The sequence below is a fragment of the Alosa alosa genome, chromosome 10 (assembly GCF_017589495.1).
Source record: "Alosa alosa isolate M-15738 ecotype Scorff River chromosome 10, AALO_Geno_1.1, whole genome shotgun sequence".
Lineage (NCBI taxonomy): Eukaryota > Metazoa > Chordata > Actinopteri > Clupeiformes > Clupeidae > Alosa > Alosa alosa.
Window position 1 is genome coordinate 21878834 of NC_063198.1, and position 25831 is coordinate 21904664.

The window sequence follows — 25831 nt, forward strand, 5'->3', positions numbered from 1 at the left end:
TATTGTTGCAATCGATGGTTGGTATACCTCACAACTCCCGCTATCCCATACCAGTGTGAGTGTATGGTGTTAGTGTACGGAGGTTCGAGTGAACTGGGCATGTGCACAAGGAGTTGGGTCTGGGGGTGTGGGAGGAGAGATGGTTGACCTTGAAAGTGACCCTATGACCTTCCAAACATGGCTTGACTGAAATGAGGGAGGAAAGGTGAAGTATACTGTGGATTAGAGCATTTCAGCGAGGGAGCCCCCTCTTTACTGTGTACTACCACATCAGTTTGTGTCCCTATCTTTTTCTCTCTCTCTCTTTTCTCTGGTCTAGGGTCTTGTTTTCTGTCTCGGAGTCTTGTCCGGAAGCTTCTTGGCTGTTTGTTCTTTTGGGTGGGGGTTGGGTGTGGGGCTGGTGGATTTATCATATGTTGTCAAATTTTTTTTTTTTTTTTTGTAAAAGCTTATGATTCATGTTGTATTAGAGCCTCCAGCAACAATAAAAAACTGTAAAATGCTAAATGTGTGTGTGTGTGTACCACATTTGTGTAACTGCATAAATGTGTGTGGAGCACAGTTTCTTCCTGGAAACATCCCGTCATGGGATTTTTGAAATCGACTGCTGTGTTAATGTTATTCATAACATAACATAAAACTGTCCATAGTAACAATCTAGTCCATTGCTATTAAATTGTTTCAATTTTCCTAAACATCAGACTGTAGATGAAGGTAACACCAAGCAGAGTCCATGGTTCAGGTTGCTACATTAAACTAATAAACTTTTCAAATGTGGGTTGTGCAACGACCTCTGCTAAATGTGTACATTTGTTCTCAGTTCAGTAGAGGTGCTAACTGAACTTTCAAGGGCAAAGAACTGGGACATGAGAACCATGTGTCAGGCTGGCATAGAAATGCATTGTGTAGCAAATGCAAAAATATATTTAGATATGATATATAAAATACTGAAATTGTAACGTGAAGTTGTATTTGTATAATATTTTCAAGGCCAAATGACATGACAATCCTGAACAATACACAATCAAACAACAATAAAAAATGTCTTTAACACTGGAACAGAGAAGTCACTCATATTCCATTTAGGCTTAAACTAACATGGAGAAAGGCACACCGCTATATTCTTATGAAGACCATATAAATAGATAATCATTCTTATGAAGCCCATTTTTATGTTAGGCCTACTCTGTATTTTTATATGATATGAATTTCAATTATCCTTGTATTTTTTCATTTCTAAGTTTAATATCCGAAGCATGATGACCACTGTGTTTGAAATATGTTGTGTAAATGAATGAATAAAAATGAATATTTAAAATAAATAGCCCATCCCTAATCAAACGTGCAGTAGGCCTAGACTAGGCCAGTGGTTTTCAAAGTGGGGGCCAAGGGCCACAAGGGGGTGCCAGGGGGGCCACAGCAAGTTGGAAGGAAAAATAAAAGCAAAAACAAATACATTTGAAAATGTTTAAATATACCTATTACTATGAGGGTTGTTATACAATGCCATTATAATAATTTGTCGCATATCTGAACATTATATTTTCCATGATAATGACTGGGAATAATTGTAGCGTGATAGCTCTCATATAGCAGAAAGCCCCAAATGCAATTTTACACACTGTATACTCCATCGCGAAGTGTTTGTGGCTAAAATAATTATTAGGATTAGCTTAATATATTTTTACATTTACCGTATCATTTTCAATATATTTAATAACACATCAAGGGTGTCCTTGGCCAGAACCTAGTGGTATTTGGGGAAAAGGTTTGGGAATCCCTGGGCTAGGCTACATGTCTGGTCGCTTTGCAACAGTCGGCATTGGTGGTAAACCAGATTGTCAGCCCGCTCAAACCTGGGTGACTGCCAAACGAACACATGAGACCTGATTTCCCTTTTACAATGTTTCGGTGGTCGACTTTTCTTAGTAGGCTACACTGCATAAAGGCTGTGAAGTGTGGGGCTTTCGAACTTGCATAGATGCAGATCTGCTTGCTTCTGACGTAACAGTGCAAAGGGGCAATTCCATGGAAAATTAAGTTTTTTGTAACATCCATAACGCCAATAAAATGTGATGGTATGGTATGATGTGAATGATTACATGAAATTTGAGCATTTGCTATTTTTGGCTGAAGAATGTGCATGAGAAAAAATGCACAAAAAAGGAATATCATTCACATCATACAAATGCCAAGGCATTTCACTGGCGTTATGGATGTGACAAAAAGTCAATTTTCCGTGGAATTGCCCAAAGCTGTTTCCACCCTGCTTGCTCTCTGTCTGCACACCTGAACTACTGTGGCAGCGATGGCATGATATGGACAGCAGGGGGCAGCAAAGGGACGGACAGGAGTCTGGACCTCGCAGATCGGGTCCACATGCGGATCGTATTTCGGCTGCTTGGCTTAATCTTCTTTTGCGCTGAAAAACACTGATGCAATCTGAGGCAGTTGGTGTGCAAAATGTTTTTATTTTGGTACCGATAGGCCTAGTGAGTCTATTAGCCTACTGTTACTGTAATGAATTACAGTGTCACAAAAGGCTATGATTAGTCTATACATACTGCAGTTTAGGACAAAATATGTTACCCTTTAAAGTAGTGAAAGATGATAATTGATATTTAAACTTTAGAGTGTGATGTGCGTCGACTTCAGTTTACATTGAGTTGCACCGATGACCCTGCTGAGGAGCAAAGCCTTTTCTCATTCAAGATGTAGAAAATGCTCTCAGCATGACTCCTCTTTGTCAAATGACGGGATTGTTGGCTGTCCGCTGGATCTACTGGCCTGGCTGCTTTTAGTGATATTTAAATGAAGAATGTCTAGTAAGATTTACGATCCCCTTCTCCATCCACTTTTATGAGGAGGAGCTGAAAAGCAACAGCACAGAGACTGCGGGCGTCCAAGAGTGGTTAAAGTGTTTTGGAGCACAGAAGTGGATTCTTATGGTTACGGTAATGTGGTTGCTTAGCGAGAAAAAAATTAAAATCGACTAAATCAAATTTAAAATGGTCTGTACAAATGAAATCCATCCCAAAAAAAAGCAATGTATTCCCATACTGTAGCCTATTAAGTTCACCTGCAAACTAAACCTCAATGGTAGGCTAATTTAATTGGCAAGTAATTTTGGAACGAACCAGACAAATCTTTTCCCCTGTCCCAAAAAACAACAACAACAACAACAACATCAACAACAAAGAAGCCCATTGACCCCTTGTAAAGGTAGACTGCTAAAACAAGTGGTCGTTCACAGTTGAGTTTCCCTTGTAATATGGTATCCTGTCGTTATCCATAGGCTATGTCCCACCCCACCCCCTCTCCCCCCTCTCACTATTTGAACAGGTTTATGGTAATGAGAAGCCTCAAGGCGCAGCACTAGTCGGAGCCATTTTAATCATTCACGCCAACAGAGTGAAGGTGTCGGCGTGGTAGAGGAGAGTGTGTGTGTGTGTGTGTGTATGTATATGTGTGTGGCTCTGGCAAGGAGACTGCGGTTTCTCACAATTCTGCTGGATTAGCTACTGTGGAGTAGTGGAAGCATGGATACGCCGCAACAAAAGGGAACTACGAGACGGAAAGTTTAAAGGAAGGCTGGCGCAATTTCATAGACCGGAGTCCCAAAGAACAGAACTGAGAAGCGATATGTTCGTCATAAAGTGGGATTTGTTGTTTGTTATTTTCGGGTTGTGCAAAGTAATCTCCCTGGCGAATGGTTACATTGTACACATCAACGAGGATGCGGAACCGGGGACCGTCATTTCAAGTGTGGAACAGAGTGGGGCTTGCACTTTGGACCAGGTAATAGCTCCGAAATTCACAAAGCCCTTCATTGAAACTGATGAGGCGGCGGGCATTGTGTCCGTTTCGGGTGCTTTGCATTGTGACTTGTTCCTTTCAAACCCTTTCTCTGTGTATACTGTTGCGGATTGTGTGAGTCACGTCCCCGGTTTCAGGCACCTTCTAACTACGGAGTATAATGTGCATGTTCACGGCAGAAACTGTTTAAACAAACACAAGCGTAAAACGAAATGGGACCTTGATGTGATAAGTTTGTTAAATGTCAATAGCCATCAGCCCGAGTGCTATAAGGCTGGCACTTATATTTTCTCTGTATGGGATCTATTGCCCGGTTCTCTGACCTCCAGCAATGTGGACTGCAATGTTACTGCGAGTTCGGATTTTTACCTTTCTGATGGACAATTATTTGTTTCACGGGGTATATGCTTTAAACACGAAACTTTGTTGGAGTTTGACCTGCGCTGTAACAGACGCGGTAAGGGCGCCGCCGAGAGCGTGTTGAAACGGAGGCATGAGAATGCCTATGACCTCTCCGTGCACTGGCGTGTGGGTCAGGGCTCTTTCAGGCAAGGCTATCTGGAGAAGCTGCTAAAGAGAGCGGCCCTGTCTGACTCTGGTCTAATAAGCAGAAGGAAGCGGAATGTCAACAGTAGCCCACAGTTTCAGCCACCCATGTACCAGGTGTCAGTGCCAGAAAACAAGCCAGCTGGCACTCCTGTGATTGTTTTGAAAGCTGTGGACCCTGATGAGGGGGAGGCAGGCAGGCTGGATTACTTCATTGAGGCTCTGTTCGACAGCCGCTCCAACAATCTTTTTGCTGTTGACTCTGTCAGTGGGATCGTTTCCACGGTTGAGATACTGGATAGGGAGACCAAGGACACGCATGTGTTTCGAGTGACTGCAGTGGACCATGGCACACCAAGGCGCACAGCAATGGCAACACTGACTATAACAGTGAGCGACACGAATGACCACGACCCTGTCTTTGAACAGCAGGACTACAAAGAGAGTGTGCGTGAAAACTTGGAGATTGGCTATGAGGTTCTGACTGTGCGTGCCACTGATGGAGATGCACCTGTCAACGGAAACATCTTCTACCACGTGATCAACAGCAACGGCACCAATGACGTGTTTGAGATCGACTCACGCTCAGGGGTGATTCGTACCAAGGGCCCTGTAGACCGCGAATCTGTTGATGCCTACATGCTTCTGGTAGAGGCCAATGACCAAGGTCAGGAGCCAGGCCCACGCAGTGCTACGGCAACCGTACATATCGTGGTGGAGGACGAAAATGACAATGCACCTCAGTTTAGCGAAAAGCGATACGTGGTGCAGGTGCCTGAAGACCTGGCGCCCAACACAGAGATCCTCCAGGTGACCGCCACGGACCAGGACAAGGGTAGCAACGCGGTGGTCCACTTCAGCATCATGAGCGGTAACACGCGAGGCCAGTTCTACATCGACGCCCAGAGTGGCAAGATGGACCTTGTAAGCCAGCTGGACTACGAGGCCAACAAGGAATACACACTCCGCATCCGTGCGCAGGACGGCGGTCGCCCCCCGCTCTCCAACATCAGCGGTCTGGTCACGGTGCAGGTGCTCGACGTCAATGACAACGCACCCATTTTCGTGAGCACCCCCTTCCAGGCCACCGTGCTGGAGAATGTCCCGGTGGGCTACTCAGTCATCCATATCCAGGCAGTAGACGCCGACTCTGGGGACAACTCGCGTCTGGATTACCGCCTGGTGGAGACCACCCCCAACTTCCCCTTCACCATCAACAACAGCACAGGCTGGATTGTGGTGGCGGCCGAGCTCGACCGAGAGAGTGTGGACTTCTATAACTTCGGCGTCGAGGCTCGTGACCATGGGACACCCATCATGTCCTCCTCGGCCAGCATCAGCATGACCATTCTCGACGTGAACGACAACAATCCAGAGTTCACGCAGAAGGCCTACTACATGCGTCTGAATGAGGACGCTGCTGTGGGGACAAGCGTAGTGACCGTGTCGGCCGTGGACCAGGACATCAATAGCGTGGTGACCTACCAGATCTCTAGTGGTAACACGCGCAACCGGTTCTCCATCACGAGCCAGAGCGGTGGTGGTCTCATCACGCTGGCTTTGCCGCTGGACTACAAGCTCGAACGACAGTACGTGCTAAGCGTCACTGCCTCAGACGGCACACGATTTGACACCACCAAGGTCTACATCAACGTGACTGACGCCAACACGCACCGGCCAGTGTTTCAGAGCTCCCACTACACTGTGAACATCAACGAGGACCGACCCGTTGGGACCACCGTGGTGGTGATTAGTGCCACAGACGAGGATACTGGGGAGAACGCACGAATCACTTACTTCATGGACGACAGCATCCCGCAGTTCAACATCGACCCCGACACGGGAGCGGTTACAACGCAAATGGAGCTGGACTATGAAGACCAGTTGTCCTACACGCTGGCCATCACAGCCCGGGACAATGGCATCCCACAGAAGTCCGACACAACCTACTTGGAGATCTTAGTGAGCGACGTAAACGATAACTCCCCGCGTTTCATCCGAGATCGCTACACGGGCTCGGTGATGGAGGACGTGCCGGTGTTCACCAGCGTGGTCCAGGTGTCCGCCACAGACCGCGACTCTGGGCTCAACGGACGCGTGTTCTACACCTTCCAAGGTGGTGAAGATGGTGATGGTGACTTCATCATTGAGTCCACCTCTGGGATTGTCCGCACGCTGCGACGCCTTGACCGTGAAAACATGCCGATTTACAACCTGCAGGCTTACGCGGTGGATAAAGGAGTGCCGGCTCTCAAAACACCCGTGGACATCCAGGTGACAATCCTGGACGTGAACGATAACCCTCCCGTGTTTGAGAAAGACGAGTTTGACATCTTGGTGGAAGAGAACAGCCCCATTGGGCTGGTGGTTGCCCACATATCAGCCTCGGACCCCGATGAGGGGAGCAACGCTCAGATCATGTACCAGATTGTGGAGGGCAACATCCCTGAGGTGTTCCAGCTGGACATCTTCTCTGGGGAACTCACTGCGCTGATGGACCTGGACTACGAGGTCCGCTCTGAGTATGTGATCGTGGTCCAGGCCACCTCTGCCCCACTGGTGAGCCGAGCCACGGTCCACATCAAGCTCATTGACAAGAACGACAACGTCCCCGTCCTCAAAAACTTCCAGATCATCTTCAACAACTATGTGACGGACAAGTCCAACAGCTTCCCCACAGGTGTGATTGGCCGGATCCCGGCTTTCGACCCGGATGTGTCGGACCAGCTGCATTACAGCTTTGAGGCTGGAAATGAGTTAAATCTGGTCTTGCTCAACCAGAGCACTGGAGAGATTCGGCTGAGCCGTGACCTTGACAACAACAGACCCCTGGAGGCTTCCATGAGGATTGCCGTCTCAGGTGAGTGAATGGCTTTTTTTATTCTTACATCTTCTTAGACCTCTTCATTGTTTTAAGATTATAAAAGTGATCTCCCTGACAGACTTCACTTTCAACCCTTAACCTTATTCAGTATTTAGAAGAAATTTGATAGTTTTGGAATGTTTTGTCCTACAACCTACAAGTCCAGTGCAATCTGAAAACAAGTATAAAAGTTCTTTAAAATATTGCACCATGACTAAACTCTTAAGGTCATAAGTCAAGGTCTCATTTGTTAATTATTCAAATCTGGAAAAGATCTGGTCCTGAACAGAACCAGGACCAGATCTGGTGTGAAACCACAGAACAGAACCACACCGTATCTGGTCCTGGATCTGGTGTGGAACCACAGAACAGAACCACACCATATCTGGTCACCTGCTTTGTGCTTTTGAGATTAGAGACATTTTTCTATACGCCTAACACTCACGGATTGCTGTTGCTTTGAAGAGGTCCTCATGAAATGTTTAATGTAGGAGCCGCTCCACACTCTGCCCGGCAGTGCTCAAAGCTTCTATATTAAACATGAAGAGGAATAATTAACATTCAAAGAATGAGGCTGATATGTGTGCTCAGTAGATGCAACGGTGTGGTTAATACGTGGGATTAGTCATCCCTACTCTGGCCTTTTTAGCATTCTGCAGTGGCGCTGGGCTCCCAGTCTGCTTGCAGAGGTGGACAGATTTATGAAGACGTTGGTTGCGGAAATGTTGCGTTTGGGTTACCGGGGAGCGCTGCCCTCTCTGTCGCTCCCTGTCATTTGTCATCTTGTTAGGCCGTGCATGGTGCCACAGTGACTTGATTGTGATCAATGTGCTGTCATGAATTTAAATGGCAGTTTGTGTGGGTGTAATGCTTGTTGCAGGATTGCTGGGACCTTTGGGAGATGCTAGAGAGGGTTGTTTTTTTCTGTCAAACAGAATCACACTCATGCAATGTTTTGGCACAACAGGAAAGGGTAGTGGTCACTTCAGGTGAAATAATGTTTGCCTGGATGGTTTTAGTTTTCCCTCCCATATATTATTGGCAAATTTGTAAACACTGTAAATATGTATTCCAGGAAGACTGCCTGGAAATGGATGAATTGTACAATCAATAGTCCTGAGAGCTGTGTCAGATTGAGCTTTTAACACCGTATTCACGTCACTGACACTTTTCAGATAAGTTAATTGCCCTTCTCATCTATCACACAAAATCTGTTTAGCCCAAATATAACCCCAAACATGGAGGCTAATGTTTTTTTATATCAGACCTGATGTTGCTGTCTAAACAGAGCCAAGACTTTGGGGGGGGGATTCAATTGTTCTGTGTACTCTAGTCATTTTATTAGATTTAAGCAGCCAATAAATTCTCAGTTGACGTAGCAAATAACAGATTTGATTCTTTGCAGAAAAATGTGACTGAACTGGTAGAGTGGCGGTTTCTGTTTGTCTGCCTATGTTATTATGAGTCACTGAGTCATATGAGGCTGTCCTCATCTGTGACCTTGAACACTTACAGGCCCATCCAGCAGCCTTATCTACATTTTACCTCTTTGTAAGAAGCTTTAGCAGCTGATATTAAGAGCACAAGGAGAGAGGCTACATTGCTCATCTCTTTAGAATATCATTGTTGGTTTAAGGACTTGGAGTTGGGGGTTGTACTGACAAGGAAATATGATGGGAGAGGGACATAATCGTAATGGTAATGCCGATGATTTTTATTTTTTTCCCTCCACCCCTCCCCACTCTTGTTGTCCTGGGGTTCGTTACCTCTGCTGGATCATCGCCTTGGCGCTGTGCCATGGCAACGCCTTGTATTTTTTTGTTGTTGTTTATGGTCAGGTGTCCCATGAGTCCCTTTAAGATGGAAGAAGGTCCCCTGGTGACGGATGAAAGGGGCTGTCCTCTTCTTGGAGCAGACACAAAGCTGCCAGATCGATCTCCACGGCTTGGGGGGCTTCTGCTGAATCCTGGGATGGGTCGGGGGTATGGGGAAGGATAGGAGGGGAACAGCTGTGGGCCAGTCTAGACCAATTAGAAAGCCGGACTCTTCAGAGCATGATTCTGCACCTGCTGAGTGTGTGTCAGAGAGCGAGGGCAAGAAAGAAAAATGAGACGCATAGAAGAAAGAGGGGGGAGAAAAATGAGGGAGGTATAAATAGGTGAGATGGGATATAAGAAAGGAAGGATTAAGAAAGAGAGGAGCTGAAAGTGGGGGAGGGGGAGAGAAGTGTTAAAAACTGTGAGAGACGACAAAAGCAGAGAGAGAGAGAGATATGAATAGAGAGTAGCTAAGAGGTGTGTGTGTGTGTGTGTGTGTGTGTGTGTGTGTGTGTGTGTGTGTGTGTGTGTGTGTGTGTGTGTGTGTGTGGGGGTTCTGTATAACAAACTGAATATGCACACACGAGTAATAACACACGTGCTGCTGGGAGTCGAGCTGGCTGTGGAGTCAGTCAGCAGAGCCAAACAAACAGATGTGTATGTGCTGTAGTGTGTAGATGTTTTTCATGTTCCAACTCATGCTTGAAGCACCCCCACCCCCACCCAGATTGCTGTCCCAGATGCTTCTTCTCACCTGACCGCTCTTTTCTGTTCTGTTCTGTTATATAACACCCCCTTGCTCACTTCACACAGTCCACTCACAATGCAACAGCGGCCTTTGTTGTGTGTGCCATGACTGGATGTGTGCGACGAGGTGGGACTGTGTGCTGTACATTCAATCCGAATGGCAGATGGGCAATTAGAAGTAGAGCTATCTGTATGTTGTGAGCCCATGTCAAATCACCCCGTCTCTAGATGCTGGGTTCAATTAAACACTTTAAGAATTTTTGTATTTCAGATTTTTTCTAAATGTGCTTCTCCTGAAAACACATAATGTCAGCTATTATGCAGATATTATATTAAACAGTAAATACACATATTCATATTAGTGTGCACATAAATGCAGATCAGAGAAAGATGCCTAACTTGTGGGTTCTATATAACGTTACACTGGCTGGTCTGTTCACTTGTCTGGTTCAGCTCCAGTGCAAATGGAGTTTAATCCCTCCTCCAGCCTTGCTGTAGGTTGTTTGTCCTGGGAAGTCCCCCTTTTGGCCAGACCTGTCAAAATAGAGGCCTGTCGTCCGCAACACCCCTCCATTCCTGTCTCCAAAACCCGGGTCCTGTTGCCGCCCTGGCTCACACTGGCGGCCATTGGATGTTACATTAATCCACTATGCACTCAATTAGGAAGCCAGATTAAATGGCATGGCGCCTAGAGGAGCTCAAGGCTGCTAGAGACACCCCCACACCCCCCCTTGTTAATATGCTGGATTAAGAATGCTTACTCGTAGTATCGTTGCTCATGGAGAACCGTGGGTCCCAGTGTGATTCTCAAACCTAGATTACAGTTGTAAAGGCAGCTGATGAAGAGATTTGGCGCTTGGTTCACACAGCGTCTGATGCTAAGTCCTCCCCGAGCGCTGTGAATGCCCAGCAACCTCCAGTAAAGATGGAAGTTACGAGGCTTGGCGAGCAGGGGTGAAGGCCCCAAGCAGAGGCTGTGTGAATGGGTGAAGCTTTAGGCTGTGTGTGCGTGTGTGTCAGTCTGTGACTAAAAATGTCAAGGTGCCTTTTGATTTTCCTGCCAGTTCCTCCCTCTATAAACAGTGTTTTTAATAGAGGGGGTCTGGCAGAGATTGTCTGTGTGTGTGTGTGTGTGTGTGTGTGTGTGTGTTTTGGTATTTGCTCTGACTGAGTGTGTGCCTGTAGGTCACACACAGCGCAAACCAATGCTCTCACGGTGCGTCAGCTCTCTCCACATAGGTGGTCTGAGTTGCCTCTGGCTCCTCTCTCTCTTCTCTCTCTTCTCTCTCTCTCTCTTCTCTCTTCTCTTCTCTTCTCCTCTCTCTCGTCCCTACCCTGTGTCTGGCAGGTCTGAGCTTATACAGGGGAACTCCGGAGGGCCCTCATCATGGCTAATGCTGAGCTTTTGACCTCTGCTCTGTAAAGGTTGATGTCTTGTGTTGCCACAGACATGCACACACTTTCAGTAATACTGTGATTTAGAATTAGGTTCTTGGTGGGTTCTTGAACGGGTTCCTTAAGTGGGTTGCTCAGGGTTCCTTAAGCGGGTTGCTCAGGGTATTAAAAGTTTTCTATGAATCATTCTCGCATAGCAACGTAGTGGGCTCAGAATTGTTGCTTGCTGAGTCTGTATGAATGCGAAATCGACCCGCCAGTGTCTGAGCACGTAAAATATTCAAATGAGTGTTTTGAATACTGGACTGTTTCATTCTTGTGTACACATGGTCGCTGGCGCTCGGTGGCTTTGAACTGCCTTCTGCGTGGGAGAGCTGCATGTTTTCTCTTTTCTCTTTTCGCTGTTTGCCTTTCTATCTCTCCCCTCTGAGTGGCATGGGTTGTGAGTCTACTCTTCTTGGATTCTCTCTCTCTTACACCCCGGTCCCTTCCCCATGCAGAATCCATCCTGTGTCCTGCCTCTGCCCGAGTTCACCAGCTCCATTGCGGCCGGCGCTCCCTAATGTCATTATGGGAGATTAGGAATGTGAGCTCCGAGGGGGGATAGTGTTCCTCGCGCTCCTTTCCCCGCCCCCACCTCGCCCACTCCAGCACCAGTGCCCGCCGCCAGCTTCGCCTGTAATATTAGCTCCGCACCTCTGGCCACACTCAATTAGCTCTGTATTGAATAGATAAAAAGCGGCGAGTTGGCAGCTGATTTTTTTTTTTTATTTTATTTTTTAAGTCTGGTGGAGTTCATACCGACCCCTTAAGATGATTGGAGAACAGGACGTATCTTGTGTCCAAGTTATTCTCAGAGTTATTGTCCGAGTTATTCTCTGGCCGAGCTGGAATGAAGAGCTGGAGGTCAGTGGCCTCTTAAAGTGAAGTCTGAAGGACACCTGTGTTTGACCTACTGTCTCTGAATAGTTGAGGTGTAGTAGGAATGTTGTGAATGTAGGTCTGTGTTGTGTGGGGGAGGAGGGGAGGTGCTGGATGTGGGTCTGTGTTGTGTGGGGGAGGAGGGGAGGTGCTGGATGTGGGTCTGTGTGTGTGGGGGAGGAGGGGAGGTGCTGGATGTGGAGGTGCTGGGAGGTGCTGGATGTGGGTCTGTGTTGTGTGGGGGAGGAGGGGAGGTGCTGGATGTGGAGGTGCTGGATGTGGGTCTGTGTTGTGTGGGGCAGGAGGGGAGGTGCTGGATGTGGAGGTGCTGGATGTGGGTCTCTGTTGTGTGGGGAAGAGGGGAGGGGAGGTGCTGGATGTGGGTCTCTGTTGTGTGGGGGAAGAGGGGAGGGGAGGTGCTGGATGTGTAGCTCTGTGCTCTACTTCCCCTCTGGCCCACGTTCACCTCCCATGAGCTCATTGGTCAAAGGCCTTCATGGAAATCTTGGATTTTTTTTTTCATTCCATTTTTTTCTTGTTTTTCTGCCTTTCCCTCCATCACTATCTTTCTCTCTTTCTCTCACTTACCTGTCACTCCAGTGCTATTGATGTTTTGTAGTGTTCGCTCCTTCTTTCTCGTGCTGTTCAACCTTTTCTTTTCATCACTTTGCTCTACCGCATTCGTCCCGTACCTAAAATGCTCAACTCTTTCACCCTCTATTCCTCCCTCCTGTCTTCTTTCCCTTTTTCTTTCCACCCCACAGCCACCTCTTTTCTTTTTTCATATGACTGTTGAGCTCTCTCTCTCTCTCTCTCTCTCTCTCTCTCTCTCTCTCTCTCTCTCTCTCTCTCTCTCTCTCTCTCTCTCTCTCTCTCTCTCTCTCTCTTTCTTTCCCTCTTGCTCTCTGTCTCTGTTCGCTCAAAGGGAAGAATGGCCAAGAGAAATGCTTTGTTAAGCAAGCGGTTGTCATAGTGACCCCAGCAATGCTTGAGAAATTCCTGGTGGGTGGGGACCATGGGGGGAGGGTCCCTTTGTGGACCTAAAGACAAGGGGTCAGGGTCAGGGGAGGGGTAGCCCATAAGTTCTTAGAGTGTTGGCAGGGACGCCAATTTTTAAGGCCAACTGGCCCCCTTCTCGGACTGCGGCCCAGTACCATGACCCCGTAGCTCAGCGGCTAATCCTCTATCATTTAGTGACCTTTTGACACTACTGGGGCCCTCAAGTAACCAATAACAGTTAGCCTTAATAACGGGGCCTCCATCCGTACCCCTGGGTGTGGATGTCTAGAAATTGTCCTTTACTGTAGGAGTTTCAAATGTATTTTTTACACGGATTATAGTTGTATTTCTCGTGGGGAATTTCAACATTGTGTTTTATTCAGAATATATATGAGCATAAATGACTCTCCCTGTTGCTTTATTCATAAATAGCAGCCATTCTGATGACGTATAAGAGCTGATTATGGCCGCACTAATTTGTGATCTCATGAGCATAATCTCATTTGGGAGGATGGCATGTTGGAGGCATGTTTGTGTATACGCGTGTGTGTGTGTGTGTGTGTGTGTGTGTGTGTGAGTAGTCTGGGCAGATTTAGGATGGACTGGGTAAATGGTGTAGCATGTGAGCAGGGTTAAGTGTGTGTGTGTGGGGTGGGGGGTATTGGTATCTGATTTCCTGCCGTTGGCTCATCTCACAATGGCAGTGTCTCCTTTGTGAGCCGGCCTCGCCTGTGCTGCGCTCTGCGCTCTGCACTCCTGTCCGGATGAGCCGGAGGGGCATTTTGGGATGACATCATCTGAATGTTTGGAACGGGACAGGGGCAGAGGATTAGGGGCTGCCCATTGGAAGGGTTCGAAGTCGGTGTCGGTTTAGGCATATCTGCCGGTCCTATCACACTGTGCCCCCTCACACCAGACAATGGGCCGCTGAGTGCTGCCCGGACCTGGCTGGATTCGAGCCGCTCCACTCTTTGTTCCTCACGCTGAAACTGTTTCCGCACCTCTCCAAAAAAAAAAAAAGAAAAACTTTGGCCAGGGAAACCGCCTGTGCATGGGGGCAAAACGCCAGAGGATGAAAACACACCATGGTCCTCCTGAAGGTCTTGGCAACGTCAGTGTAACCATCGTTCTTTTTTTCTTCTCTCCTCCACTCTTAATCAAAAAGTTGTTCACTTATTCTCTTTGACCTAGTTTTCCCCTTCATGTATTCTGTGCAATACATGATAAAGAAAAGCAGGGTAATATTTAACGTTTGAAGTTATTTATTTATTGCCATGTTATATATGAACTCAACTGTGCTAATATTTGGTGAGCTGTGCCACCCTAATATAGGTTCAAACTGACAAGATCATTGGATTTCCTATTGTTCATGCCCAATGAACCATGTTACCAGCTTATGAATTATTGTTAACATGCTGTTAGTGTTGTTTTGTGATGTTAATAATGTTTTGGTTTGGTTTAAGTCAGTGTTAGTAACTACTAGTAAGAGGACTGGTGGCAGTGCAGTTAACTAGCCAGATGGCCCCACTTGGAGCTGTGCCAGAACAAGTGGGTTTTGTTATGGTTTGGTGGCTCTGTAAGAAAACCTATCATTTTACTTATTCAGCTGTTCCCAGCAAATGGACTGAGCACAAAGGGCATTTCTCTACAGATGCAAAATGTACCGGGAATTCAAACCAAATCTGCTCTTGCCGCTTCTCGGGATTAGTCTAAATGGAAAGGGCATTAGTGGCATTATTTGTTTATTTGTTTGTGGAAATTGTTTGTGTTTATGTTTTTCAGAGTTTGCCCTCATTAGGCCTGGCTTAATTGGGGACTTTTTTTTTTCCCCTCAATGGTGTTTCGCTGAGCTTTTCCGACTCGCTTTAGAAGTCGAAGCATTGATTTGATTTGAAATAATGATGTGGCTGGGGAATGGCTGCAAATAATGCCGTTCAAAGTGGAGCGCGCCCCACTCGTTGCGATTCTGAACGTGACCTTGAGGAAAGTGAGCGTTGAGTGAGCACTCTGGTTGGAAACTCGCACTCGGTCACGCTCGGTCCGCTGCAGTGACTAATCTCCCCCTTGCTGCTTTACTTGTGCTGACGGAACAGCCTGCTTTTAACATGCAAATGCCCCCATCGATTGCGAGACCCTGCTTAAATCCACCTCTCTGGCCCTGTGTCGCATCATAATGGAGAAATATTTCTGGAATGTTTTTTTCCTCCACTGCGTTGAGCATACGATCAGCGTCCAGAAATGTGTGCTAATGTTCCAATCACCCAGTCACTTGGGTCCTGGATGACCTTGTGGGTTTTTTTTTTTTTTTTTTAGTGGTGTTGTTTAGAAAAGCCATTCTCCTTCATGAGATGATTATCTTTAGGCTTGGGGGACAGAGACCTGATAAATCTATTACCATAGCATGAACCAATATTTATCACGAGTGATTGATTTTTCTGGTCTGAAGAGGTTAAAGGGATTTATGTGTTGCTTCATTAAATGTGAATCTCACATCCCTTTTCTTCTGCATTACTGTACTCCCTCTTTACTGTTATACTCTCACAATCACACACACACACACACACACACACACACACACAGACTTACACTTATACAGTTCCCCAAAGAAAACCTTAATCCCTTTTGCTACAGCTGTATTCTAGAATAAGCTCTTTCTGCATCATTTAATCAACGACTTCTTGTGATGCAGAACAAATTGTCATGATTTTTTTCTGTTCACCATCCAGATAGATTATACAGCACCTCTTCCTCCTCCTCCTCTTCCTCCTCTTCTCCTCTTCTTGATTTTCGATATGCCCACAAAAATCAGCATTGTAGGTGTTTGTTTGTTTTCTTATAAGTATATATACTCTTTTGATCCCGTGAGGGAAATTCTTATGCTTCAGTCCAAGAGCCAGTGAGCTCTGCTCTGCTCTGCTCTGGTCTGAGGCTGGTGGAGATCTCCCCTGACCTCCCATTGATATATGGAGGTCCCATGTTAATGTGGAGACCATCCTGCTCCTAGGGAGCAGCTGTCCCTGGACAACAGAAGGATTCCCCCATTAACCCTCCACCTCCTGGCCAGCCCCATTGTCTTGCCCCTCCGCCCATGGTCGCTTGATGGCTTGGGTTATTCTCTCTCTCTCTCTCTCTCTCTCTCTCTCTCTCTCTAAACTTGTGATGGTCTTTATTAATGATCAACTGTAACCCAAGCATGACTGATTTGCGTCAGCCAATAGGAGTTCACGATTCATTTTTTTTTTAAAGTCCAACCCCCACTCCATACCATATTCTCTGGCTGTGTGTGCAGTCTTGTTAATATTCAGGGATTGAGGCATGTTTGTTTGCTGTGTGCTCTCCCTGTGTGCTGCTCTTGTTGCTGGGAAGTAGAGCTCCAACGGCTTGGTGGATCTGAAGTAGTCCTGTGTAGGATGTGTTTGACGAAGGAAGGAGCGAGCCAGGATAGATATGTGGCCCACTCAGCAAAGGGTCTTGCCCTACAGTACGCTGGGGCATTTTTTGTAGGGTGGAAAGGGAAGCTGTTGGACCGTTGGTTGGCTTTCTTGGCTGGGGGTATCAAGGAGCACTTTAACCCCCCTGCCCCCCCCCCCCATCTTCCCCTCATCCCCAACCCTCCATGGCAACAGCACAGCAAGTAGTAAATTGCAGTAGTCAGTTCACTCGGCACATTCCCCAATGACATTTCTAATGCTCTCTCTCTTACTCACTCTCTCTCTTTTTCTCTCTCTCTCTCTGCTGCAGTTCTGCCTTTGATCCTCCCGCTTTACCAGGCGCCACTCCTGTTTATTTCTCTCTCTGTTTTCCTTGCCCCTAATTGAAAGAACATCAGCAAACGAAGACGGCGGCAGGATTTTGCTAACGAGTTACTTATTAGCATTAACTCACAAGACGCATGTGACCTTTTTTTTGTAACCTTTTTTCTTTTTTTCTTTTTGACGCAGCAGCCTTGACTTGGTTGTCAGATCAACAGCTCTTGTAAAAATCTTCCCCCCATCTAGTTAGCAGCATGGGGTAAAAGAGTGCCCCTGCCTTCTCTCTTTAACCTGCCTGCTCCTCGCTAATGTCTACTGAAGGCTGACTTCCTCACTCTCTCAGGTCGGGGGAGCCCCTCAATGAGGGTGCGCTCCCCCGCCTATCTATTGGTCGGTGCGGCGGTGGTTGGATTAAAAGACCCTGCACCCCACTGAGCGCGCTCTGTTTCTGCATATGTCTGTGTTCAGGTGGAACAGGAGCTCTAATTTGGTTCCCATGACACCCATCTGCCCCATAGCAACGGGGGATTCGAGATAAACTTGTGATTAGAACTTGCATAAGGGCCTCTCATTTGCCTCCATCCCCATCTTAGGCAGCCTATTGTTCTGGCCAGGACTGGAGGCAGAGCTTTTTCCCTTGCTATTTTAATGTTGTGTTTTCATAGGAGAGCCATATAAAGAGCCATATTATCAGAACACCGAAGTCAGGTGCAGAATAATTTCTGTGATCCCAGTGATCTGCGTTTGATTGGCCTCACGGCGGCCCGGTGTAATTATGACACAAACCAGGCCTGTGGAAGCGCCAAGCTCCCGCTGTCAGCGTGATTGGAAGCAGCCGTGTAATTACAGTAGTGGAGATGGCACATGAAGACGTCCAAACAAAACCTCGCTGATGTGCGGCACATGGAAACAGCGGACGAAAGTACTGTAAGGGGAGGGCAGCGTGTGACCCAGTTCACAAACGAACGAACAGAATGAGCTTGGCTTAGCTCTCTCGCTGAGGCCATGACGACAGTTTGGAAAGGTCTCGGCTGTTGTTGTAATTACAGTGACATTTCTGGGGTCACTCCCCGATAGGTAATTAGATGAAATTTAAGCATATGATTTGTCTGTCGTCGGAGAACCTTGGTGTCTTGGAGTGCCACAGGTTTTCTGAAGGCTGTAAGCCTAGCTCAGTGTTTCTTGTCTAGAATAAGCAGGGGAGCAGAAAAATCAGGTAGCTTTTCTTCTTTCTGTAAAACTCTTGTGAAGAGACTCTGCAAAGGCCTTGAGCTTTTTGTGTGCGGAGACTCGCCCAACGTTCCCCCAGCTTTCTCATTTTCAAACATCCAACCTCTTGTTCACCCTGAGTGGAGTGGAGTGGCTCTTGAGCAAAATCCTGCTTTAAGACAAGCCAGAATCCCCCAAGTTGAAAAAGTGCAGATAAGGCGAGTGTTGGATAGAAGAAGTCCCCATCAGCGGTGGAGCGTTTGAAGAGATGGATACCCCTGTGACGAGAGAGAGAGAGAAAAAGACACGGAGAGATAGAGAGAGAGAAAAGAGGGGGCATTAATGAATTAAAACATACAGTAGAGTCTGCCTCCACTCCACTTCCCCACACAGATCACTAATGCATGAACTTGACCCCAATTTTTGAAAGCACACAAACGCGCCTCTGCGTCACTGGATTCTTTGATGTGTGTGTGTTTGTGTGTGGGCACGCGTGTGTGCTTCTATGAGTATTAGGGGTGGGCGATATATATCGTCTGCGATAATATCGTGATTGTTGTTTTAACGATGTGCAATTTGACATTATCGAGTATTTAAATTACTTATGGGGGAAAAACACTGGAAATCACGCATTGAAGACGCATACATTCCCAGGAGGTGTATGCGGGGGAAGCCCCTGGCTGCAGCAGAGCAAGTGTCACGTGACCACTAGTGGGTCACAACGTTGTCCCACGCACGCCTAATGTTTATTTTGTGCAGCGAGAGTAGCCTACTTGGGATTTTATGCGGCTACTTCTGTTCAAGTAGCATTGATGAGATAGTCACGTTTTTTTCCTACACGGTATGGAGAGAAAACATTAGCCTTTGAGTATTTTAATAGTCAGTTGTAAACAAAGAACTATTCTCAAGTAACTCTTTTGTAAATGGACTGAAGTTCGCTGTAAATATCTACTTTTACCGATTATGCTAACGTTAGCATCTCTATGGGATTTCTCATATACATTAGCCATAAGCTAACGCATTCGTTTCTATTCTGTAACTTGGAATGCTAGCCTCTTGGAAGGCTAGTGTTCTTAAACAAAACACAGAAGGAAATAACTGATATGTACTCTGTTGGTCTGCTTAGTTTTACAGTGAATCCTATGTAAAGGTTTGAAAGGAACTTCAGCCTCAGACTTTCTCTTGGGAAACTGTTAGGCCTATTCATCTTCTCTAATGTAGCTGGCTAGACCATGTCATTGCTGCCACACACCCAAGTGGGGGCAGAATTGGAAATGTGTCATAGAGTGACAATGCATTGGTTGATTTGGTTAAAATGTCACAGGTTAGGTTATTGGTTATTATTGTAATGATGCTATTCATAAATAATTAGCGGTAAAGTAACTCAGACTTTAACAAAACATTTTTTTTAAAGGATATCGACTAATAATCGTTATCGTCACAATCACTAAAACTATCGAGATATAATTTTTTGTCCATATCACCCACCCCTACTGAGTATTTGCCTATGAGTATTTCTATAAGCCTGTGTGTGTGTGTCTGTGTGTGTGTGTGTGTGTGGACACGAACATGCATGCAGGTGTGTGTATGTGTGAGAGAGAAAATATTAGCATCTATCTGTGTGTGTGATATATGCATGTATGTGCACTAGTGTGGCAGTTGCTATCTCTGGATCGGTAATGCTAGGGATTGGTTGTCCCCAGCGACTCAGGCATGCGGCTTTCCTGATGTGCTGCTTATCTTCGGCCGTGTCCTTGGCGGCGTTTTTAATGCGTCCGGCGCTCCCATCCGCACGCGCCTTCCCCGCACTTAGCTCATGTCTCCTAATCACTCTAGTCGTCCGCTACAGACGCACTGGACAGTGGGCAGTGTATGTGCGTCCAACATAAAGCCAGTTCGTGTGTGTGTGTGTGTGTGTGTGTGTGTGTGTGTGTGTGTGTAGGTCTAGGAAAAGCTGTGTAGACAGCTATATATGCGTGTGTATCTGTATGCCAGTCATTTGCATGCAGAATATAAAGTCATACAGACCCTGTGTGTGTGTTTGAGAAGTGTGTGTATGTGTGTTTGAGAAGTGTGCGTCTCTCTCTGTAATGCGTGCCGTGCGGGCGGGCGTGCTTGTGCATCTAATGTAAAGATATGTGGATGTGGTTGTCCCTGCAGCTTTGTTTGAACGGCAGCTGGAAGTTGGAACTCTTACACACGTGTGCTGCCTTCTTAATCATTAAGGCCACCCCTTTGTGTGTGTGTGTGTGTGTGTGTGTGTGTGTGTGTGTGTGTGTGTGTGTGTGTGTGTGCACATTTAGTGTGGGTAGGTGGGAGTATTTTAGGTGTTCGTCCATTGTCTCTCTTCCCGCCTCCAGCAAGTTTCTGAACTCTGCAGTGCTGACTAAGCTTAAAACCATCAAAGCTTGTCCAAGAACTGCATTTTCACAGAATGTACAGTCAACGTTATTGGATTTTTCTAAGCTGTACCTGAAATCCACTGCTACCACTGACTAGATTCTGAGCCATTGGATATGAGCGTGTGTGTGTGTGTGTGTGTAGTATGAGTGTGTGTGTGTGTGTGTGTGTGTAGATATGAATGTATGTGTGTGAACTTCTTTAACACCCACATCTAGCACACCTGACATTGACGGCTTGCTGCCCCAGAATGCCTCATTTGCCCTGGCCTCTATTCTTCCCTGCCTTCCCTCCTTTCCCTCGATTTAGTCTTCTATCAATCCCTCTTTCTTCACTCCATCTCTCCCTTTTGCTGTTTTTCTCTATCATTCTTCTATCGTTCTCTCTCTCTCTCTCTCTCTCTCTCTCTCTCTCTCTCTCTCTCTCTCTGTGTGGGGGATGCCTGTGTCCATGTGTGTGTACTGGCGCCTTGTGTGACTGATGTGCTGTGACTCGTGTGGCATTCCTTCTCCTGGTCGAGCCACTGCAGGCTCCTCATTAGCTCCTCTCCGTTCCTCTCCTTTCCTCTCCTCTCCTCTCTTCTCCAACTCCTCTCCACTCCTCACCTCTCCTCTCCTCTCGCTTTGTGTGTCTCTCTCATCTTTCTTTCTCTCAGCCCTGTCTTCTCTTTCTTTCAATCTTTCTATTTAGTCTCTCTCTGGTCCTTCCCCCTCTGCCTCTCTCTCTACTCCCTCTCTCTACTCCCTCTCTCTGATAATCTATCTTGTGTCTTTCTCAGTCTCCTTTTCTGTCTCTCTGTCCTTTACCCTCTTCCTTTTCTCTCTCTCTCTCTCTCTCTCTCTCTCTCTCTCTCTCTCTCTCTCTCTCTCTCTCTCTCTCTCTCTCTCTCTCTCTCTCTCTCTCTCTCTCATATCTAGCTATGCAGCAGTTAGGAGGAATTCTCTGTGTTCTGCTGATGGGACTCTGTGTGCCACACACACACACACACTCTCATACACTGCTTACTCCTCACAGACCACATGCACAGTAAGAGTAAGTGTGAGAGACGCCCGAGCTTAAATCCAATTGACTTTAATCTGCTCAAACCATAATGCCACCCTCTACCCCCACTACCCTCCTCCTACACACACGTTTCCCCTCTTTGTACTTCCCCTTTCTGTTTCCCGTTTTTCTTTTTTCCAATTCGCACTCTTTGCCGCCCTCCCTCTCCCTGCTGGTTAGCCTATTTCTCCAGCTCTCTCCCCATGTTTGACCTATATTTTATCATGCCGCGACAAGCTTGTAATGCACTCGTTATTAGGAGCAGCTCTTTGCAGACAGGTTGCAGATAAAGGCTCTTGGTTATTGCTGTGTGAATGTGCGTGCGTGTGTGTGCGTGTGTGTCTGTGTGTGTCTGTGCGTGTGTGTGCGCGTGTGTGCGTGCGTGTGTGTGTGTGTGTGTGTGTGTGTGTGTGTGTGTGTGTGTGTGTGTGTGTGTGTGCGCTCCCTCGCCACAACGGGCTGAAAGTATGCCACTCGCTCACCAGGCACTGGGCAGGAAAGGGTGGGAGACGCCACTCTATTAATATTTCAGAGAAGGGCAGTGAGGCGCTACACACACACGCACGCACGTACACACACAGACACACACACACACACACACATCCCGCCCCGTCACACTTCCTTCCCCTTCAGAAACAACATGGACTCCTCATTACAGAATAGACACTCCCACACACACATACATACATACAGCAGTCCACTCTCAGACAAACGGCTCTGTGAGAATTGACACACACTAGCCCACCCATAGAATAATAGCTTAGTGACTCGCTACAGAAAAACACACACACACACACTCACCAGGGAGCAACAGTGGCTCCCAGGGCCCAGGAACTCAGGGATCTGTCCTAATGAGGGCATCTCAGCTTGAGGCCTCCATTTGATTTGTCCCTGAATAAATAGCATTCTGCTGAAGCCCTGCTGAATTGGGATGCACTGGCAAAGCACATGCATTATTCACAGTTCTATATCGTCGCATGCTGTATGGCTTGCTGTCTGGCTGAAGTCCTTTTCCTACTTTCACACAGACAACTTTGTGTGTGTGTGCTTGTGCATTTGTTTGTGTGCATGTAGATGTGTGTATACATGCATGTGTAGTCATGCTTGTGGTCCAGTCCAGACAATACCTGCAGAGCTGTCTTGAGTCACCCCTATGAGGCAGACTGGCCTGTTGCCATCGGACTCCAAACTATAGTGGATTTAAAGGTACACTATGCAAGATTTTCACCTTTACGAAGCCAATTTGATAGTAAACAAACTTTTAATAGTTCACCTAGCATAGCTATGCAGCATAGACGTAGCGAATCACTACCGAGAAAATCAGTAGATAAAGTTGTTTGGAGAGAGTTTTTGCCTGCTGTTAATCCTTCACCTCCACAACAAAAGCATTTTCATTGTGTGTACAGGGGGGATCAGTCACGAGAAGTTTGCTATTTACAACACCAGAGTAAAATATAAATATATCGCGACTCTAGAGGGTGCTTTACAGTTGCCAAATATACCTAAACCTGCACAGTGTACCTTTAAAGCCACCTTCAGATCTGTCTGAAGAGATAGTTCTCGGTCCTCGTTCCACAAAAGAGACTGTGAGCGAAATATGCAGTCTGTGTCTAATCTTCGGCTGGCATTGCAGACAGGCCTGGAGCATTCCTGGCAGTAAAGGGTGTGTGTGTGTAAGGGTGTGTGTGTGTGTGTGTGTGTGTGTGTCGCCGATGGCATAGCTTGTATGGCTCACTGAGCCCAAAAGACCATTACTCACACAGCCCCAAAACCCCTCCCCCGGGCCTTCCCACTCCACCCCGATCATCAACCACATGGTAGGAGTCCTTCTCTCCTAAATGACCCAGTACTAAGCACCTGCAGGTTGGCTTCCCTTCCCTCCCCTCACCCAGCCCAGAGATTCGTCCCAGCGCTCTCCTCCTCAGCCCTGTGGGCAGAGTGGCGGAGCCCAGAGCCACTGCCAGCCCTGAACCCGGGCCAGGAATGCCGAGATCGTCATTACAGGACGTCCGGCAGTCATCGGCCGCCTCGTCTCTTAAAGCTATTTAGCCCCAAAAGAAAGTCGGGGAAAAAATCAATTCCACTGTCCAGCCAGATGCCAATGTTTATTTTTCCTAATCTCCTGAGAAAGTGCTCTAGGTTTGTATTCTACTATATGTTCTTAAGCGAGGGAAGAGATTTGTTTGATTTTAGAGGGGCCGTGTGTTTGCAGGATACTGCTTTCTTGTGTGGTGGGACAATGGTTGCGTAACATCCTGTCCCCAATTGTTATTCAAATAATTTAGCGGTCTGCTGAGATGCAGCGGCATAATGGCGTGACCACTCGCCGCTTCCCTTTGTTAAGATGAATGAGCCACACTCATTAAAACAATGATCTGTGCATCTGCATCTGAAAGGCCTGCTTACTGTATGCCTAGCGTTCCTCAACTCTCTGTGTGTGTCTGTGTCTGTGTCTGAGTCTGTGTGTGTGAGCGAGAGAAAGGAGGTGGTAAGGCAGTGTAACGTAAGGTCAGGTGCTGTTGTATAGGATCACATCCAGTAAAGTAGTTAAATGTTTCTGTGTGATGCCATTGATAAGGCTGCTGATTGGAGGCATCGGAGTTCTCATCCTCTTTGGCTATGAATGCCTGTTTACTTGACATACCGTCACACTAAGCTCCACTGACCCACATAACCCCAGACATAATTCTGCATGAAATAAGTAAATAACTTTTTTTTTTTGGACCAGACTCTAAACCATGGAAAAAAAAAAACTGTACTTCGTAAGCAGCAATCAAAAGCAGGGAGAGTTTGGGACCGATGTCAATCCTTCTTGCCATTCCAAAATGAGCTGGGGGGTATTCCAAGTACAGTATATGGATTAGTGGCAGACCTGACTAGGCTAAGTCTGAGCAAGTGGCAAACCTGCTAATAGAAGATGGGAAGATGCCCCAGTATGTCAGAGACAGGGCACCAAAAAGCTGCCACGTGCCTTTACTGTGCTGAACCCTGAACTACTCTGTGCCCCATTGGCTGGATATGGCCCACTGTGATGGGGCAGAGACCTGCGTCTAAGGACACAGTGCTTCATGCTGCAGAGTGGGGTGTGTGTGTGTGTGTGTCAGTCTGTGGGTGTGGGTGTGTCAGTCTGTGGCATGGGTGTGTGTGTGTGTTCTGTCTGGACAGTGGAGTACTCATTAAAGGTCATTGCATGTGAGAGATGATGGGGATCTTCTTAAAATCCTTGTAGTGTTTATTCCTCTTGAGGATCTTGGGATTACAGATTTAGACATCAAAGTGATAATCCTGATGCCAAGTCCCTCACATATTTATGAGTGTGTGCTGTTTGGACATCCTCTCACAGCTCTTCAATATCTCACTTTCTGACTTAATTTCCATCGTTTCATTGTGTGTGTGTGTGTGTGTGTGTGTGTGAGAGAGAGAGAGAGAGAGCGCGCAAAAGAGAGTCCCTGGCAGTATTTGGGTCCCGTATGCAGTCCAGAAGTGCCTGGCTGAAAGCAGCCGGATTAAAGCTGTTAAACATGGCAGCGCTCTTTTGCATTCTATCTCTCCCTCCCTCTCCCTCCCTCCCCTCCCTCTCCCTCCCCTCTCTCTCTCTCTCTCTCTCTCTCTCTCCCTCCCCTCCCTCTCTCTATCTTCATCGTGCCAGTGGCCATGGATCCGGTGGGCCTGGCAGGGCGAGTGTTTGTTTGTGTGGGGTTCTTGTCCAGCGGAGCCGAGGGGTTCTGTTCCCTGGCCCGGCTCCAGAGGCCCGCTACAAAGCGGACCATTGACCATTGTAGGGGCCCGAGAGGGCTCAAGCTTGTTTTCACTCCGGGGTTGATTTGATTATGCGTGTTTTGTGTTGGCCACTCCTTTGCCTCAAGGCCAAAACAGAAGCCTCAGGGCCGGCGCTTAAAAACGGCTACAAATAGCCTCATTTTTTGCCTCCTCTTCTCCTCCTCCTCTTCTCCCCTCCTCCTTCTCATCTTCCCTCCTTTCCTCTTCCTCTCCCTCATCCTTCGCTCTGACGATGCCACAAGCATCTCCAGCTTCGTGGCTAGGCGACATGACCGGGGAATGTGAGCCCACGCTGTTGAAAAGTGAAAGAGGGTTTGTCCCCCGTTGAAAAAGCGCCCTGACCTCCCCTGAGGTACGGCTTCCCTCACTGATAAATGATACCTCCTCTTGATCCCTTCTCCCTGGGGGTAGGGGGTCTGCTGACGTGGTTACGTAAGGCAGTGCACGGGGGCCTCTGTTGCATTGGTGCACTGCATAAAACCCTGGGCTTGTTAACGGGAAAAATGTAGGACAGGATTTTTACTCTCTTATTTTTCTCTTCATGT

At 47.1% G+C, this 25831-nt stretch overlaps 1 protein-coding gene across 1 annotated transcript in view; it reads left to right on the forward strand.

Moving 5' to 3' along the window:
* Positions 1-3402: 3402 nt before the first annotated feature.
* celsr2 (cadherin, EGF LAG seven-pass G-type receptor 2) overlaps positions 3403-25831 on the forward strand; it is a 73089-nt gene continuing 50660 nt past the window's right edge. Inside the window, 1 exon segment of the mRNA XM_048254711.1 lies at positions 3403-7222. Within this exon segment, the coding sequence (XP_048110668.1) occupies positions 3643-7222 (3580 nt within the window). The 5' untranslated portion in view covers positions 3403-3642.